The sequence below is a fragment of the Xiphias gladius genome, chromosome 24, assembly GCF_016859285.1.
Source record: "Xiphias gladius isolate SHS-SW01 ecotype Sanya breed wild chromosome 24, ASM1685928v1, whole genome shotgun sequence".
In the NCBI taxonomy this organism is placed as follows: domain Eukaryota; kingdom Metazoa; phylum Chordata; class Actinopteri; order Istiophoriformes; family Xiphiidae; genus Xiphias; species Xiphias gladius.
In genome coordinates this window covers 17554539-17571798 of record NC_053423.1, presented here as the reverse complement: position 1 = coordinate 17571798, position 17260 = coordinate 17554539, and the positions used below count along the sequence as shown (strand labels likewise).

At 41.4% G+C, this 17260-nt stretch overlaps 1 protein-coding gene across 10 annotated transcripts in view; it reads right to left on the bottom strand.

Annotated features, from left to right (window-relative positions):
- rbms3 (RNA binding motif, single stranded interacting protein) overlaps window positions 1-17260 on the bottom strand; it is a 271775-nt gene that overhangs the window by 116957 nt on the left and 137558 nt on the right. For all 10 annotated transcript variants that reach the window (XM_040121928.1, XM_040121926.1, XM_040121936.1 and 7 more), the window contains one exon: window positions 2473-2564. In XM_040121928.1, the coding sequence (XP_039977862.1) occupies window positions 2473-2564 (92 nt within the window). The remainder of the gene's footprint in view (window positions 1-2472; window positions 2565-17260) is intronic.

Sequence of the window (17260 nt, the reverse complement as noted above, 5' to 3'; positions counted from 1 at the left end):
CACCTGAGCACCGCACAGAATATCATCTCCTCCTGTCAGATCTCATCCCATTTGATCAAAATAATTGCCACCTTCATCGTTATCATCAATTCTGTCATCTTCACTGGTGCCATGGCCATTCTGCGTCTCATCATAGCTTCCTTGGCTTCAAGGGGGGATTTCTGCATCAGATCAAATGCAGACCATCTCATCTGAGAAAATCACTCATAGTGTACCCTCATAGTCATTAACATATTTATTGCTTTAATGCTACTGACTTTTGTTCACCTATTTACATATTTTGACACCAGCAAATCTTCGGCTGGTACAAAAATAGCCGGGATTAGCCATGTGGGCTCGTCTGTCATAGATGTCCAAAGATAGGGCCCTGCTGTGCTCTATAGTGATTCTCTGTGCAGTCAGCATGGAGTTGATAAATTTAGAAAAGAAAAATGAGAAAAAGAACAGTATGATCACCACTTGCATCGAATGATGGACGACATACAACAAACAACTAATATATGATATTGTTGTTCGGGACCAAAGATCTTTTGGTTTATAGCTAATGAGCCAGTTAACCAATCGACAATCTGCTAAAACTGACAGACAGCCAAATACGTAACAATTAACATTCAGTTGTAATCTTAATATACAATTAAAGATGAAGGTTGAATGGTGAATAAGTACATACCCTGCCAGTGTCTTTTTTCCTCTACGCCATACCTCTCCATGTGTATCTACAGATATGCACATAAGTATTTGGACAGTGACACAATTTTCGTAATTTTGCCTGTGTACATCACCACAATGGAGGAGGCAGGCGTATCATTGTCAAAGTCTACAATCAAGAGACGGCTTCATGAATGTAAGTACAGATGATTTACCACAAGGTGCAAATCACTGATAACATTCAAGAACAGAAAGCCCAGATTAGATTTTACCAGAAAACATCTAAAAAAGGCTGCCCAGTTCTGGAACAAGATTCTTTGGACAGATGAAACCAAGATTAACTTGTACCAGAATGATGGGAAGAGAAGAGTATAGGGAAGGAAAGGAACAGCTCTTGATCCAAAGCATACAATATCATCTATCAAACCTGGTTTGGCATGGGCATGTATGGCTGCCAATGGAACTGGGTCACTGGTGATTATTGATGATTTGACTGCTGACAGAAGTAACAGGATGAATTCTGAAGTGTATAGGGCTATACTATCTGTTCAGATTCAGCCAAATGCTGCAAAACTGGTGGGACAGTGCTTCACAGTACAGATGGATAATGACCCAAACAATACTGTGAAAGCAACCCAAGAGCTTCTCAAGGAAAACAAATTGATTATTCTTAAATGGCCCAGACAGTCAGCTGACCTTAACCCAAGTGAGCAGGCTTTTCACTTACTTAAGACAAATCTGAGGGCAGCAAGACCGACAAACAAGCAACAACTGAAGGCGGCTGCATTAAACGTCTGGCACAGCATATCAAGGGAGGAAACTCAGCATTTGGTGATGTCCATGGGTTCCAGACTTCAGGCCGTCATTGACAGCAAAGGATTTTCATCCAAGTATTAAAAATAATCCTGAATTTATAATTTTGTTGGTTTTTCCAATCACTTTTGAGCCTCTGAAAATGAGGGACTATGTATAAAAATGTCTGTAGCTCCTAAACGCGTAGTGTGATATTTTTGTTAAACACCCCACCCCCGCCCCCAAATTAAATCTGAAAGTCTACACTTCAGTCACATCTTGATGGCTTTGTTTCAAATCCATTGTGGTGGTGCACTGAGGCAGAATTACGGAAATCTTGTCACTGTCCAACTTCTTGTGTACGTAACTGTATGTCTGTCAACCTGGCTCCATTGTGCAATTCACTAGGGCCCTCTTTGTGGTCCTGACACAGCTTGTCTCATCTGCTTCCACTTTAAAAGGCTAATAATACTGCACAACATAGGGCAAGCAGCTGGTCAAACCTCAGTTAAAGCAGGGCCAGCTCAAACACTGGCAACCCAGTTACTTTGTCGTTGAATGATGAAACACACACACATACTCACACACATAACTAATTCCACATAGCTACTTGAAACAAGGGACCCGCAAATTTACAAGCAAAGTCTTAGTACTGGCTTATGCGAGACAACAGCTTTGCCCTGTCACAGAGTGTCAGTAAGATGAAACAGACCCACATGCACCACAGTTGCCTCCCAACTTGTCATATGATGATACACAAATGCAGTTAAAAGCCCACATTCAAGAGTTTTCTTATATTAAAGTGAATAAGTTTGTCATTAAAAAGCAAAGCACCATGGAAAATTACTTTCTATAAAAATGTGTTTATGGACAAAACCAGTTTGTATTAGGGAGCTTTCAGATCCATCAACATCTCTCAAGAGTGTTGAGAGTACAATGTTAAATCCCTTGGGGGAACTGAATGTGCAACAAAGCGCTAATGTTAATGCAACAGGAAGTGCCCTGGCTAACTTGTTTTTAAAGAGTCCTTACCTTGGCCATTTGGGCCTGCACCCCAGTGGCTTTGAGAGACGACACGGCCTTCTGTGCTGCAGCTGGGCTGTCAAAATCCACAAAGCCATAGCCTGGAGAGAAAAGGGGGGGCAACCATTAGAATAGAAAAAATTAAGGCAGATGACTAACAAGGAGAATGAAAGGCACTTGGTAATTGTAGCAGTAATAGGTTGGTAACATGACTACAGAGGCTGCCAGTTCTCATATCTGGTGAGCACTACATTGTTTGATAATTAGTGACACTGACGCTCATAGGGGGATGCTATGCATCTTAATTAGCAGCATGGATGAGCGATTTAGTAATAACAAACCCCGGCACACTGCCCACCTCCACCTCCACGAACACACATATTTTATACACGTATGCCTGTGCAAACACACACACACGCACACACGCACACACACACACACACACACGCACACACACACACACAGATATATACTATTTTGTGCAAACACAAAAAAACACACAAGCTCTGGGTAGCATACAAATCAAGAATAAACTGCTGAAGATAAAATCTGATTTGTAGTTTATTGACAACTCATATGCATTATTTCAACAGGCAGAATAATTCATGTAATGGTAATTTATGAAAAGTCTTTGATTAAAAATCCATGATTAAAGAAAAATTATACACATGTACACACTCACACAAACTAATTCTTCAGAACATCACTGAGTCATTTCAGTTGTCACTTGCTCAGCCTTTTGATTTTCAAAGACTGTGAAGCTAGCTGGCCCACATCGTGTTCCTAAACACCCGGCATATTAACACAACCCCATTTCACAGCCTTCATAATCCTCTCTCCGGTAACAAATCTCTCAAAGGTTACCATAGCTGCTGCCATTTCTCTCTCTCTCTCTCTCTCTCTCTCTCTCTTTTTTCTTCAACTCTCTTTCTTACATACACCTAAACACACACTTATATTTCTCACAAACAAGTCATTTCTGTCCATCTTCTTACCGTCCTCCTCTGTCCCTCTCTGTCTCTAACACACTCACTCTGTCTCTCTCTCTCTCTGTCTCTCTCTCTCTCATACTTTTCCTGACATTAACAGCCACCAGCCCCCATCTGGAAATTCATCAGCAGAGGAAAGTGGAGGGAATGAAATCTGTGGCTGTGATTTATTAGTTATTGTGATCCCAACGTTCTCCGGGATGTATCGGAGACGGGGGTCACGTCTGTGTTAATTAAAATTTGGTGGCGGATTAAAAGCAGTCAATGGTGCCCTCTGATCCACTGTTTCAGAGGGAAAGTGTAATTAGAAAAGGATAATGGGTGTGGGGGGGGGGGGACTCGCTGGCGTGAATACCCCATCATGTTACAAACGATCATATACTCAGACATATTAGCACACACACACAAACACACACACAAATGCGCACACACATGCACACACACACACACAAACACAAACAATTAACTCCTCATTTTCTCAACACCCCTGTGTGTATCATGTGTGACTCTGTGTGGTGGTGGTGGTGGTGAGGGAGTGGGGGCTGGGGTCATTTTCCTGTCCAATGGCGGTAAAAGAGTATGGAGTAATGTGAAAATCATAACCTGTGGCGTAAGACAAGTCGAGCGCGAGGACTGATTAATGGCCAGCTGTTAGAGCATGGCTGGGAGGGGTGGGTCTTTAATTGTGGAAATATGAAGAGCCAGAGTGAAATTTCCTGGTTCAAATACAAGAGACAGTCAGGTAAACTGGATCTTTTCTTTAAAAAGTAAATTTATGAAAAAAACATTTTTTTAAGTTCTGCATGTAGGCATTGTTTCCAGCCTTTTATTTAACTTAAGCAGGAAAGATATTGTACCCATTTAGCCTGATTTCAACCCACAATCTTACAACTCCTAAATTTGAGGATCAGGCCAAATTGTTGACTGAATGTCAAACGACAGCCAATCTTTCAGATTATTATTGGATTATTGTACTCTATATTGTGGCGACCTGTAGTGTTGACTGAGACTGTAAACTGAACTTTACTACCGACAGAAAGACCATATTTTCTGCCTCTTTGCCTCCACCTAAATACAATATAGGTGGTTTAATTTTATTTGTGCTGCTCACAGCACTGACAAAATATATTTTAAAAAGTTGACAGGAATGTGTCAACAGTCTCCCTGTTACCGTGGACAATCCAAAGACCATTATTTGAACAATTTCCATGGGACTGCAGATGTATAATGAAAAAAATAACAACATAAAATGTCTTTGTAAGGTGTTGGGCCACCAAAGACAACCGTGACAGTTTCAATGTGTCTCCGCATATAGATTGTATGGTGCAAGTTTCTGTGACGGGATGATGTTGGTAGAGAGTGCTGTGTAAAGGGCAGTGCCCATGGAAAGTATTTTCTGAAGCGTTCTTGACACTTGTTTCTCTGGCGTGCTAAGTGAAGTTCAAAACTCCTGCTGTCTATATGTTGGTAACCTTTTTACAGTAAGGCCTCCAGCTTCACTGTGAGCTTTGTTTAAGTGTAGGCATAGTATATTGAATTCAATAGAGCTTAGTAGAAAACAATTTTTTCAAGTAAATTTCTGGTGTCAGCTTGGTGAATAAAGTTTGTCTGGCCGCTGTCCACTCTGGCGTGCGTCTTCTGAGGAAAGCAATGTCTGAATGGCGGTTGGAGATGATGATATTTCGCTTATGATATGGATTCCCAGTAACATGTCGGTCCAAATTTTCCCAAAGGTTTTCAGCAACAAGTCCTCAAAATTATACGTTGGTTGTCCGGGATCTTTAGAAAGACACATATAAGCATTTTTTGATCTAATGCTCCTATTGGCAGGACAGCATTATTTGTCTGTGCCCTCTAAAACTGTAACAAATCCCTGTTAAAAAATACATTTTATGATGTGGTTAGGATGTGGTTAAGGTTTGGTTACGTTTAGGCACAAAAATTGGTTGATTAGGTCTAGGAAAAAAAATCATGGTTTGGGTTAAAATAAGTACTTTGTTGAGGTTAGGTGACCTTTGTCATCATGCTGAATATAGGAAGCGTGGTTAAAATTCGGGGTCGATTGCGGTCATGATTAAAAGAAACTAACGTTGACTCGCTTATTGAAATGGGAAATGAACAGCACTCTCCTGTGTTATAGACTAATGTTTTGTTGACCCAACCATCCACCCTGACCTCTTTCCTACACAGACTCTGTAACTTTATAATAATTCCTATGGATGCTGGAGGGCTTTGACACTTGAACGCAAACATATATCAGTTTGGGGTACTTACTGAAAATTACTGCCGCTGTCTTTCCTCTTGGGAGGACAGTCTCGTTTTCAGTTAGTCTGAGATCTGGTGACTGCGAAGGCTATAGCATGTGATTCCCGTCATACTCATATTAAACTTTTCATTGACACCTCGTGTTTTGTATGGAAGCAGCCTCTGCAGGGATCGTGGTGTTTTTCCACTCATTTTATATTCAGGTTTTTCCCTTTCATTAGTCACATGTCTGTATTTCTGGTAAAATACATTTAAATTAAAAATGTTCGTAATGGAATATCCAGAGTAAAAGGGATTCTGTTTATGGAACGAAAATTTAAACCAAAACTATCTGCATGGCTAGATACCAACAGATGTGCTTTTTTGTAATTTGTGTGAACTTACCATTTAAACACGGTGAGGGAAGATTCCACTCTCACTTCCCACTCAATTCAAACCAATTCAATTTTATTTATATAGCACCAAATCATAACAGAGGTTATCTCAGGGCACTTTTCATCTAGAGCAGGTCTAGACCGTACTCTTTATAGTTATATTTACAGAGACCCAGCATTCAATAGGCAACAGCGGCAAGGAAAAACTTCCTTTAACAGTTAGAAACCTTGAACAGAACCCCTCTCATGGCTGGCGGCCGTTTCCCTCGACCGGCTGGGCTGACAGAAAAAGGGAGAGAGAGACAAATAGAGAAGGGGGGCAGGAGGGAGGAAAGAGAACATGGCACAATACAAGTGCTTATTAACAGCACATTAAGAGAATCACACAGACTGGTACTGAGGCTGTCTGTGCAACTGCTGATGCTCTTTAATAATCCGAATATTCCAATGGTGGATGCTCTGGGACGCCCAATTACAAATTTAATATTCACCCCACTACCACCTGGAGTGCACTTATCAAACTTTCAGCAGGATGAGGATTTTAGAGAATGCTGACCTATATTCAGATGGTTCTGAATGGAGGAAGAAGGGGGGGGGGGTGAAAGAAAGGGTGTGTACAAAAGGAAGGTAGAGTGAGGAAGGGAGTTATTTGGGGTCAGCTGAATGCAGTAAAGAATACTGAATTGACAGTCAGTGAGCTGCTTCCACTAGCAGATCCAGTTTGCTCTTCTCCTGTGAAGTTATTGTAGCTGATATATGCACAATGATTCTGTAATGTGGAATGTTTGATCTGTAGCCACAGGGTAAAACTGTTTAAGGCTTGTTTTGTTGGAAAAGTGAATAATAATTGAGAGACGTGGAGACATATCAGGTCTCTAAGGCAGAATAATTGTGGAGGTTACAGAAAAGTCGGCGTCTTTGTAAATGTGTGCATGTATTTGTGAGCTCTTCTGCCTAAATACTTGTGAGAATCAGTTTGTAGAATTGTAGTATTATTAACACTGAAGTTAACTGAGTCATTCTGGCTCATCCTCACTGTATAAAGAGTAAAGAAATGTTTATATATTATATTTCAATAATTGAGAATTATTGTATAATTATATAAGTATATAGATTTAGAATTGGATTTTAGTACTGTAATTTTTTTCCTTCTCTTTGTGTGAGGAAAATGTAATCGTTTTTGGACATACCTTTGGAAACAGTGTCCAAGCATCAAGCCTTTTGGCAGCAGCTGACTGACATCGCAGGACAGGCACAGGCAGAACTGACTAGGGCACGTCATAGCCCTGCACAGTCTATGAACACTTTTTACCTTTTTTTTTGTCCTAACAAATCTACATTGTTTTGGTTTTGTACCATACTGCAACTAAAGACGTTTTGTCCTTTCAACATTAAAAATTAGCGGGACCCATTGCGCTGTTAAGTTTGTATTTCACTCGGAAATTGGACACAAGTTAGCCTAGCTTGCCGACATTAGCAATGATCCCCACTAGATGTTGCTTTTCGTATTATCAACTCCTGCTGAGTCATTGACGGGTGCTACACACTCAGTGCTGTGTTGGAACTGCATTATACTGTAGAAAGGACGGGGGTAAAACTTGTGTAAAACTGTACGCCATTCTGTGATTTCAGTCTTGACATAGATTAACGTAAGGTGTCACGGAATAACTACAGGGAGTGCCCAAATCACTTATGGGACTAAGAAACGGATCACAATGTTGCCCACCAGCTGGTTAACTGCCTTTGTTTCTGTTGGAATTGAGGTAATTAACTTTTTTTTTGGCACCTGCCAACACAGATATTGTCCCGATCAAATTATCAGTAGAGACAGTGTCAGTCACTAGCAAAAAGTCACTCCCCTCCCCCTTCACGCCAATGTAGGGAGCATTGTCACTGAAGAAAAATAGACAAAAGTTATATTTCTCCTTTTGTTTGATTACAATTTTTGACCGTATAAGTACACACGCCAAAACAAATGACACCAAGGATATACAGTATGTACTGATGTCTGAGCAAAAATGAATTTCAATTTTAACTTTAAGGTCCATCATATGGACTGGTATAAATGTCCAGAATGTTTTCTATGGCTTATCCAGTTATTGGGACATTGCTACTGTTTTTTAAATGTCATTTTTCAATTCTGAGAGCCACACAGACAAAATTCCATTCAACTCCATTGTAGTGGAGGCAGAAATCTTACTGTATAGACAAACATATTTTTACCTGGCCAAAAAAAAATAAAAACTGCCAGTATGGCTACGTACCATCACAGGTGAAGGTGAGAAAATGGTATTTTATAATTTTGGTGAACTAGCCCTTTAAAACTTAGGTTAGTATACATTATTGTGTGTGTATGGGTGTTTATGTCTGCAGATGCATTTATTGTTTACTACAGTGATAATTGTTTAGCCACTGAGCAGGAGAAAAAGTCAATTAAGTTGTGAAGTAGCAGCAGGGTCAAGAAACAACACTCAGTTAAGACAACACATTCCACACACTGAAACAACACATACACACGTACACACAGAAGCACGCACATGTTGCTTTGAGGATGCATTTCTGAAGCCAAGTCTATGCTGTACTGCTACTGTATTCAATATGGGTACTCTAGAGTTACTATCTCAAGTGGAATGCAGAGGGCAAGGTGTTGCTTTGAAGCCTCTGCAACAACACAAACATCCAATCGATAGCTGTCACTTAAAAGCAGCTCAAAGTGACTGACTACATGCGTTCATTCTGATAATACTGTGCAGCTGCACACTAATATGCACACTCCCACACAGAGTTGCTGAAGCACACATATATCCAAACAAGCACACTGGGAGTTTGAAACACAGTCACAGACACAGACGCAGACACACACAGACACACACACTCACACGCACAGACTGTCTGTCTCTGAGAGGAATAAAGAGAACACGAGCTGCCATATCATATTTCCTGGTCTGGCTCTAACAGGGAGCCTGTCAAGATAAAAGGACCATCTTCAATCAGTTACTACAGGATAATGCTATAGTATGCTACCAGCGCCTCCATGCTACTGTAGACCCAGCGACTGTGCTTGTATAAATGTGCGTGTATGAGGCAGGGTGCCCCCTAACGTAGTCCCCTGTGGAGGACTAGAACTACAGTAGATGCCACCTCAGGCTACACAACACAAAGGTCTTCAGTGGAGAGTGGAGATAAGGGACTCATTACAGTGCTTGTATCGACGCATCAATCATCTATGCATCATTCATGCATTCACCATCAAATTATGCTAATCCTAATTACTTCTGGGGAAATTACAATTCTTCATGTGCTAATATTTGGGATTGTTTGGGGTTTCCTACCCACTAAATCCACCACCATTTCCCCAAATATTTTCATTTTTCACATTCTCATAGTCAGCACTAATGATCCCATTTTGCACCGCGTACAATGGAATAATAATGCCCTAAGTATGAATAATGAATCAGTGACAAGTCACGGAGCATTACAATGGTGTACAGGGCAAACAGTGTAATTGTTTATGTCCTTGTGAGCCATCAAGAAGAGTTCTGAAGCTGCTGTTGAACATTGGGGATTAATCATTGTGGTTACATGTATGTTAATAAATTGCACTTTGCATAAATAAAAGTAATTAGGGTTTAAGGAGGAGATAGATGAGCCACTCCATGGACAAATGTGCATAGCAATGCCTGTTACATGATTGTTATGATTCATGGTACAGCTGTAGTACCGCATCTTGTTACAACTTGAAGTATGTGCATAATTTTGATCCCACTCTGCCTTCAAACTGCAGATGTACACTCAGTTGGTAGTTTATTACGTACACCCAGCTAAAACTAATACAGTGTAATGCAACAGTCCTGTCACAAAATAATGAAGATTTTGAGTATTGAGTAATTTTTAAAAGAAAGTCATTTATTAAGGAAAAAACAAACAAAAGAAACATGGCTCCTGCCTCTCAAATATGAGGTTTAGAACTGCAACTAAAAATGTGAGTGACAACGATTGCAGGTTTCAAGAGCATGAGGTGAGGTTGTGAAATTGATTTCTTTTTGTCTGACCAGCAGTCCAAAACTCAAAGATATTCCATCTACAATGTCATAAAAAATCTGTGACACTTGATTCAGGAGATATTAGAAATTTTTATTTGATGACGAAAAGAATTACTTGATTAATAAAACCAGGGACGATTCATTTTCTGTAAATCAATCAATTAACTGTTTTGGCACCAGTGAGGTTTTCTCTTTTTTACATCACTGTAAATTGGGTAAATCTGTGGATGTTGGAATGACTGGACAAAATATTCTGAAGCGGTCCCCTAGGACACCGGAAAATTGTTGAAAAAAAAAGAAAGATAAATTACAGTTTTGTTTATGTGACATGTCCTCACAGGAAGAAAAAACTACATCCAGAATGAATGAACAGAAGCCATTGAAATATTTTATTGCTTGTACATTTATAGACGTCTTTGGTCCATTTGGGGATTTGACCTGTCCTTCTGCCCGGTAGGGAGTGTGGGCGATGATCTTGGGAGGTTGTGGTGAGCTGTACAAACACTGAGGGAGAGCAGGGGGGTTTTAAATAGCAAGATGACTAACTGCAGCCAAGCCAAGACCACCTTGGTCACACTCCAAACCCACAGAGAGCATCCTCACTGGGACTGCATTCCTCTGTTCTCCTCCATTTATCCTGCACCACCAGCAGCTGACTGATGATAAATTTTGTGGCCACCCTCCACTAAACCGTGCATTAGTGTGTGCATGAATGTGTACCTCTGTGCTTGTGTGTTTGTTGAATGGGTGTGTATGACCTCTAACTTTTCTTGTTTGTGTGTGTGTGCATGTGTGGGTATGTGAGTAAACAGCGGATATTCATAAATCTATCTTTCAGTCGAAGGATCCCACAGTCAAACATCTGCAAAGGATATATTTTTTTGTAATGTGCATTACAATGTTAGCTTTGGGCTAGGGACATCTGACCACATCACTGTCATCAGCATTAAAACCACAGAAAAGTAACAAGTCATAAGGCAACACTGCCCCAATAATAATGCAGCCTTATCTATATCTAAGAACCTATAAAATAAACAACTGTGTTTCCACCTGCAAACAAAAAACAGCTCTAATTCCAAATAATGTTTCTGCACGCATGAACTGAAAGACACATAAGGGAGATGAGGTAAAATTAACAAAAACATGCAACATCGCAACATGAAATCACTTTTATGCAACCACAGACACACACTGCAGCTCTTGGAACTACTCAAAATAAAGATCCCTCATTTATTTGTCCAGTGTCACCATCCTGCCTGCCTTGCGCTTGGAGACAATACCCGTTTGTTGTAAAATAACTCTCACAGAGTGCTTTTTTTTATATTAGACACTGGCAAGGAGATAGCGGTACAGGCAATTAACTTATCAACCCTGCAACATGGATTTATAGCTAAGGCATTCGTCTTGGGCTGAGGCAGCCGGCCTACTGGCCGTATTGTATTCCCTGTCATCGTCTCTTGCAGGTGTAGGGGTGTCCTTGTCAGAGAGCTGCAGTCGGGATCTGCAGAAGGCAGAGTGCCCGGGCTTAGGGCCAAGGGGGGCACTGGCAGCTCATTGTGCTGGAGACAAACTGAGCAGGAGGTTAAAAAAACGAAGCCCTCATCCAATATCTGTGCACGTATTAGAGATGAATTCTTGCATATAGTGGCAAAAAGATTGGATGCATGTTAGGGATGAAACTGTTTAACATTCATGCAACCCTGATTCTTGCAACACCTTTTCTCCGGTTCTGTAATTCTTTAGAAATTAATTTTATAATGACTGCCAAACCACACTGTAGAAATTGTCATAATGAAGTTGTTTTCATAATACTGATTCAGTATGTGAAATTAACATTTTAAGAGGTCAATATTGAAGTATTTTAACATATCAGTTAATTTCCTCTCTATCTCAGCAGTTCTTTCATCCTCATTCTTTTCTTCCTTTTTCCACTGTCTTCCCTTTGTTCTTTAATTAATTCATATCTATTCACACTCATTAGCTATATGACAGCAACATATGGCTTCTACTACATTTGCAGCTCTAAATTCAGCATAACAATTGCGACACTATTTAAAATATGTTATAATCCACACTGTGCTGCTAAAAACTGGTATGAAGACAAAGTCTGGTTTCAGAGGAACTAGCTTCCAGCATTACCTCTAAATTCTCTGGAGATCCAAGATTATCCTCACAGACCTGAGGAGGCATTCAAAGATATTCACACATTTAAAGAATATCTACTCATTGCTGCCATTCACTGATTTTAAGTGGCAGAATATTTCATGAAAAAACTAAAAGTGCAGACACGGTCTTCATCCAGGTCTGTAAATGGCATCACTGCTCAGCTCCTGGGTAGCTCCATCAGCTTGCTTGCCGAACAGCGAAACCCCAATGTGTTTGGTGCAACATGTGAAGAGCACTCGAGAAAGGTTTGAGACCTGAAGGGTGTTAATCACTTGTCAAGAGGTTGTTAAAATGAGACCCGTGGCAAAAAACTGAGTGGCTATACAGAACCCCCACACAGATATCTCAAAGAGCACACACACACACACACACACACACACACACACACACACACACACACACACACACACACACACACACACACACACACAAACCAGCATGCATATTCACACATCCTTGCACAGCTAAGCACTAACATTTACAAGTGTACAAGCAAACACAAACTAGTAAATGCCAGCATACGCACACACACACACACGGCAGTACTCACACAATCAGACGTTATCATGATGTATATTCATAGCAAAGTGCACCCACACTAGCAAACACACTCAGGTTAGAATGTTAAACAACCTTGAATAGCTGTTCATTATGGTACCTGTTGATGTGAAAATGCCACAAGGACCACAAGCATATTTTTATACCAAGAGCAGGTGCAGTCCTTCTGTCACATTTCTCGTTCACTTCGACTAAGGAATGTTTTAAAATACCTGCCCTCCCATCATTCCAGCTATACCTGGAGATTACTAACTTCAGTATTCATGCTGAGTGCCACCTTGTGCACTACCATGTTATCCCCATTTGAGCAGAAGTTTGTAATAAGCAATCTCATCACGTAGGTACTAGGTCTGAAAGCACCACCGGCGAGACGAGAGGACAGGCTAAATATTTGAATAAAGCCAGATCAATGAAAATCAGGCTCCCTCGGAACATGGAGAAAATCTCCAGGTAAAGACAAACATTAAAATCTGGACACAGACAAAGTGTCCCACTCCTTTTGAATAACTATACAGCCCATTTCTTTTGTCTTGCATCTGTTATTCATTCATGAGGAACGGCCTGGCCGACCCAGCTAGCCTTCCTCTTCATTGCAGTTATGATTTATGCCTTCCTTAACTAATCAGGGATATGATCATTAGTCAGGGGATGTTCAAGGGGCCAGAGCCTTGTCAGGTCAGTGGAAGGCCGCATCTCTCATTGTGGTTCCCCTGCCATTCCACGGGTTAGCTCTGGGATAAGAGATGACTGGAGGTCCGCCTCCTCACCTTCCACCAGTGCCCTCTGAGGCGTTTGTAAACAAATAAGTCAAGGGAGCCCAGGGTTGTGTGGTAAAATGGACTGAGCCATTGACTAGAGAAAAAAAGCCATGAAAAAATCTGAAACAAATTGTCAAGAGCCTGTTTGTACTTTGTTAAAATTTATTACAGATATTTCTGTCTTTGTTTGGTTCCAGAGGGCAGGCGGTAAACAACAACACTTTAGAAATCGACAAATACAAATTTCCAAAATTTGCAAGGGATCTCTTTGTAAAAATACTCATGGGAAACCTTGGTCTATTTTGATTCGCGATTCTGTGGCTCCTGGATCTCACCTCACCACGACCTCCACCACACACACACACACACACACACACAAGCATTAAAAATACGCCCACATATACAGACAACGACCACATTGCATGCAAAAACAGCACAGGAAGTGGGGGTGGTACAAAAGGTCAGAGCCCAAGGAATGTGGCGCTTATGGCCCGGTTGCTTCTATTTATGACAAACTTGGCCAATCAGACGCCTACTTGGTGTTCAGCCAACTTGGAACTTACTGGAATAGATATTGAGAGGGCCCAGGGAAGGAGGGTGGGGGGAAAAAAGGAGAGAAAAGGGATTTCTTTGTGTGTTTTTGTGTGAATGTGATTGGGAGGTGCTAACAAAGGGTGCTGGTGTTATCCAGTGAAGTTCTGCATGTTGAATGTGTCCAAATCAATGTGATTATCCCCCAGCTATTGCTAATTAGAATCGTTATTACGCAATGCAAGCAGGAAGCGGCACATGCCCCCCCCCCTTCAACCGATCTCGCCTCTTTCTGGAATTGCTTTGAGGGAACAGAGGCATTTGGAAAAGGTCCGTTGTTGGCTGCACTTCAGTGGAGATTCTCATCTTCACATAATTCACTTTCAAAGGGCAGAGGGGGCGGCAAAGAGAATCCTTAATTGCGCCGGCACCGTGTACAACATAGACAAATGTTTATATCTCGGCCTTCTAATGAGAAACCAATAACGGATGCAAAATGCTCTCTCAGCCCCCCACCCCCCACCCCCCACCCCATCCCACCCTAAATACACAGATACACATGCACATGACAATGAAAAACAGGCCTTTTTGGAGAGCGTCATCTCATTCATCAATAGCCCTTATGCTTGGAGTCATGCAATACTCCACTCAGACACTGATGCTGCAATAAATCTGATTTTATAGAATCTAACATTGCCTATATTTCTCCATTAGGCTGATTCTAAGGGCAAGGGATGCTTCAGATTGTAATGGTCAACTCCTGACAGGCTTTTAAAATGCGCCATACAGAGGTGGCATGTGCAGCCCAGCTAGGGAAAATTGATTCAGTATTCAAAAGGCAAGGAGTTCCGTGTGTCCACATTTTAGGAACTGTATGTAAGGCTGTCCTGCTGTAAATTCATGATAACTAGATTTTCTTCAGATGGGTATTTAGTTGAACTTATATGTTGCTTTAAAGTTTACAATCAGATGTTTAGATACTTCAAACATAATTTGCCACGATTGAACTGGCGTGATTTAAATTTTTGTTGAGACAAAAAAGGAAGTTATCTTGTTACATCAAATCACCCGCATAATACAGTAAAGGCAACAGTAATTCTCTCAAGATGCGAGTTTATGTCATGCCTTTTTGAGTTTTTAGCATCCTCTTACAAAATGGACAGGGCAAAGAAATAAACAACATTAAACTGCCGAACACACAGCCACAAGAGACTATCTTCTCATCTCATCTATCTCCCACAATTCAGTGCAGTGGGCCGTCACGGCAGAGCGCCAGTCAGGCCGGTGAATCTCGGCACAGCCTTATCTCCCGGCGGTGGAGGAGGAAACGGAGGTCCTTCAAAGGGCTGAGGTCATTTCCTCTGCCTCCGGGCACTGGCAGGAAAAATAAAATGTCTCCATTCGGTCAGCCCTGCTTTATTTCAAATGCTGCCTTTTAAGAGGCCCTTGTGGGCATGGATGTCAAATGAGCAGTTTTGGGTCCTCGCAATCTATTCCTTTTCTCTCTCCCTCTGCCACCCTCAATCCCCCGCTCCATCTGTGATGCAAACCCCAAGTCTTGGCTTTATTTCTATAGTAAATGGGAAAGTGCAGAGACAAATATATAGATAGGGTATGAGAGTGAGAGAGAAAAACCAAGACAAAGAGGGAAGGAGAAACAGTTTGAGAGTGTGGAGGAGCATGACAGTGAGAGAGAGAGAGATGAAGAGCTGAATACTTCCACTCAACCACAGTGCTTGACAGCCCTAAAGCCCTTGCACAACTTCCTGTTCCCATTTCTCTGAACTGGGCTACATCCAAAGTGTGTGTGTGTGTGTGTGTGTGTGTGTGAGTATTTATCAGCATACACAGTTTAGTTGCATCTGTTGTGCCTGGAAAGCCTGTATGTGTGTGTGTCATAGAGTAAGGTAGGGAGCGAGGGAGTGAGTCAGCGCTGAGAAGATAGAGAGGCTCATTGAAAGGCCTGCGTGGTGGAGGAGAGCAGCCAGAACAGGCAGGCAGGCACACATGCTGTGATGTTAGGAAAAGGACTGATAGATCTGTTGCATGGCCACTGCTGCTGCAAGAGCCTAACACACCTCAGGCAGATGGATGGGGAGTGCGTGCGGTGGTACTATTAGTCTTTGTGTGTGTGTGTGTGTGTGTGTGTGTGTGTGTGTGTGTGTGTGTGTGTGTTTGAGTGCCCTTTGTGTCTGAGTGCGTGCGGTGGTACTATTAGTCTTTGTGTGTGTGTGTGTGTGTGTGTGTGTGCGTGCGTGTGCGTGCGTGCCCTTTGTGTCTGAGTGCGTGCGGTGGTACTATTATTCTTTGTGTGTGTGTGCGTGTGTGCCCTTTGTGTCTGAGTGCGTGGGAGAGGTGTAATACATGGTCTTAGCGTGTGGTTTTTGTGGTACTTCAAACAGGGCTTTTTAGCGCTTGCACGCACTCATCTACTGAGGGTAAATGTATGGATAGATGTGTGCTAGTGGGGAAACAATGTGTTCATGTTTGTGCGTGGGCGCCGTACCCGTGTTGATTTATGTTTGTATGCACACTAAAATACGCATTTCCCTGACACCTGACCTGTAAGTACTGAAAGCGTCATCACTGTTTTTCCTCTTTTCCACAACAGACAGCCTTCACTCCCACAGTCACTATTCCATTTCACTTATTATAAGCTATACATCTTCCTATCACTCTCTCATACTTGGTTTAATTATTTTTATTGGTATTTTATCAGCATAACAAATAAAACACTTCTGTTATGGAAAGGCATTCATCAGCATATAACATTTATGTATTACAGAATAGTGAAATGCTACATATAGTATATAGGTAGATAGTCTAGATGTATGCAAAGGTACATGAACACAAACATCCCTACAGTAGCTATATAAACTAATCCAGGCTTTAGGTGCAAGTAAACAAGTTGTGGTGGCAACTAACTTGTAAACCCGGGCAATAATGCTATAGTTTATGTAAAGAATTTAACCACTTTTGTACAGCTTTTGGCAAGATATATGTCCAGGAGAGCCTGTCATGGTGAACTACTCTCTCTGTGTATGGGATCTAGATGTCTAAAAAAAACCCTTTCGACCAAATTTTAGCCCCGTTCTAATAGTCAGCCAAAAAGA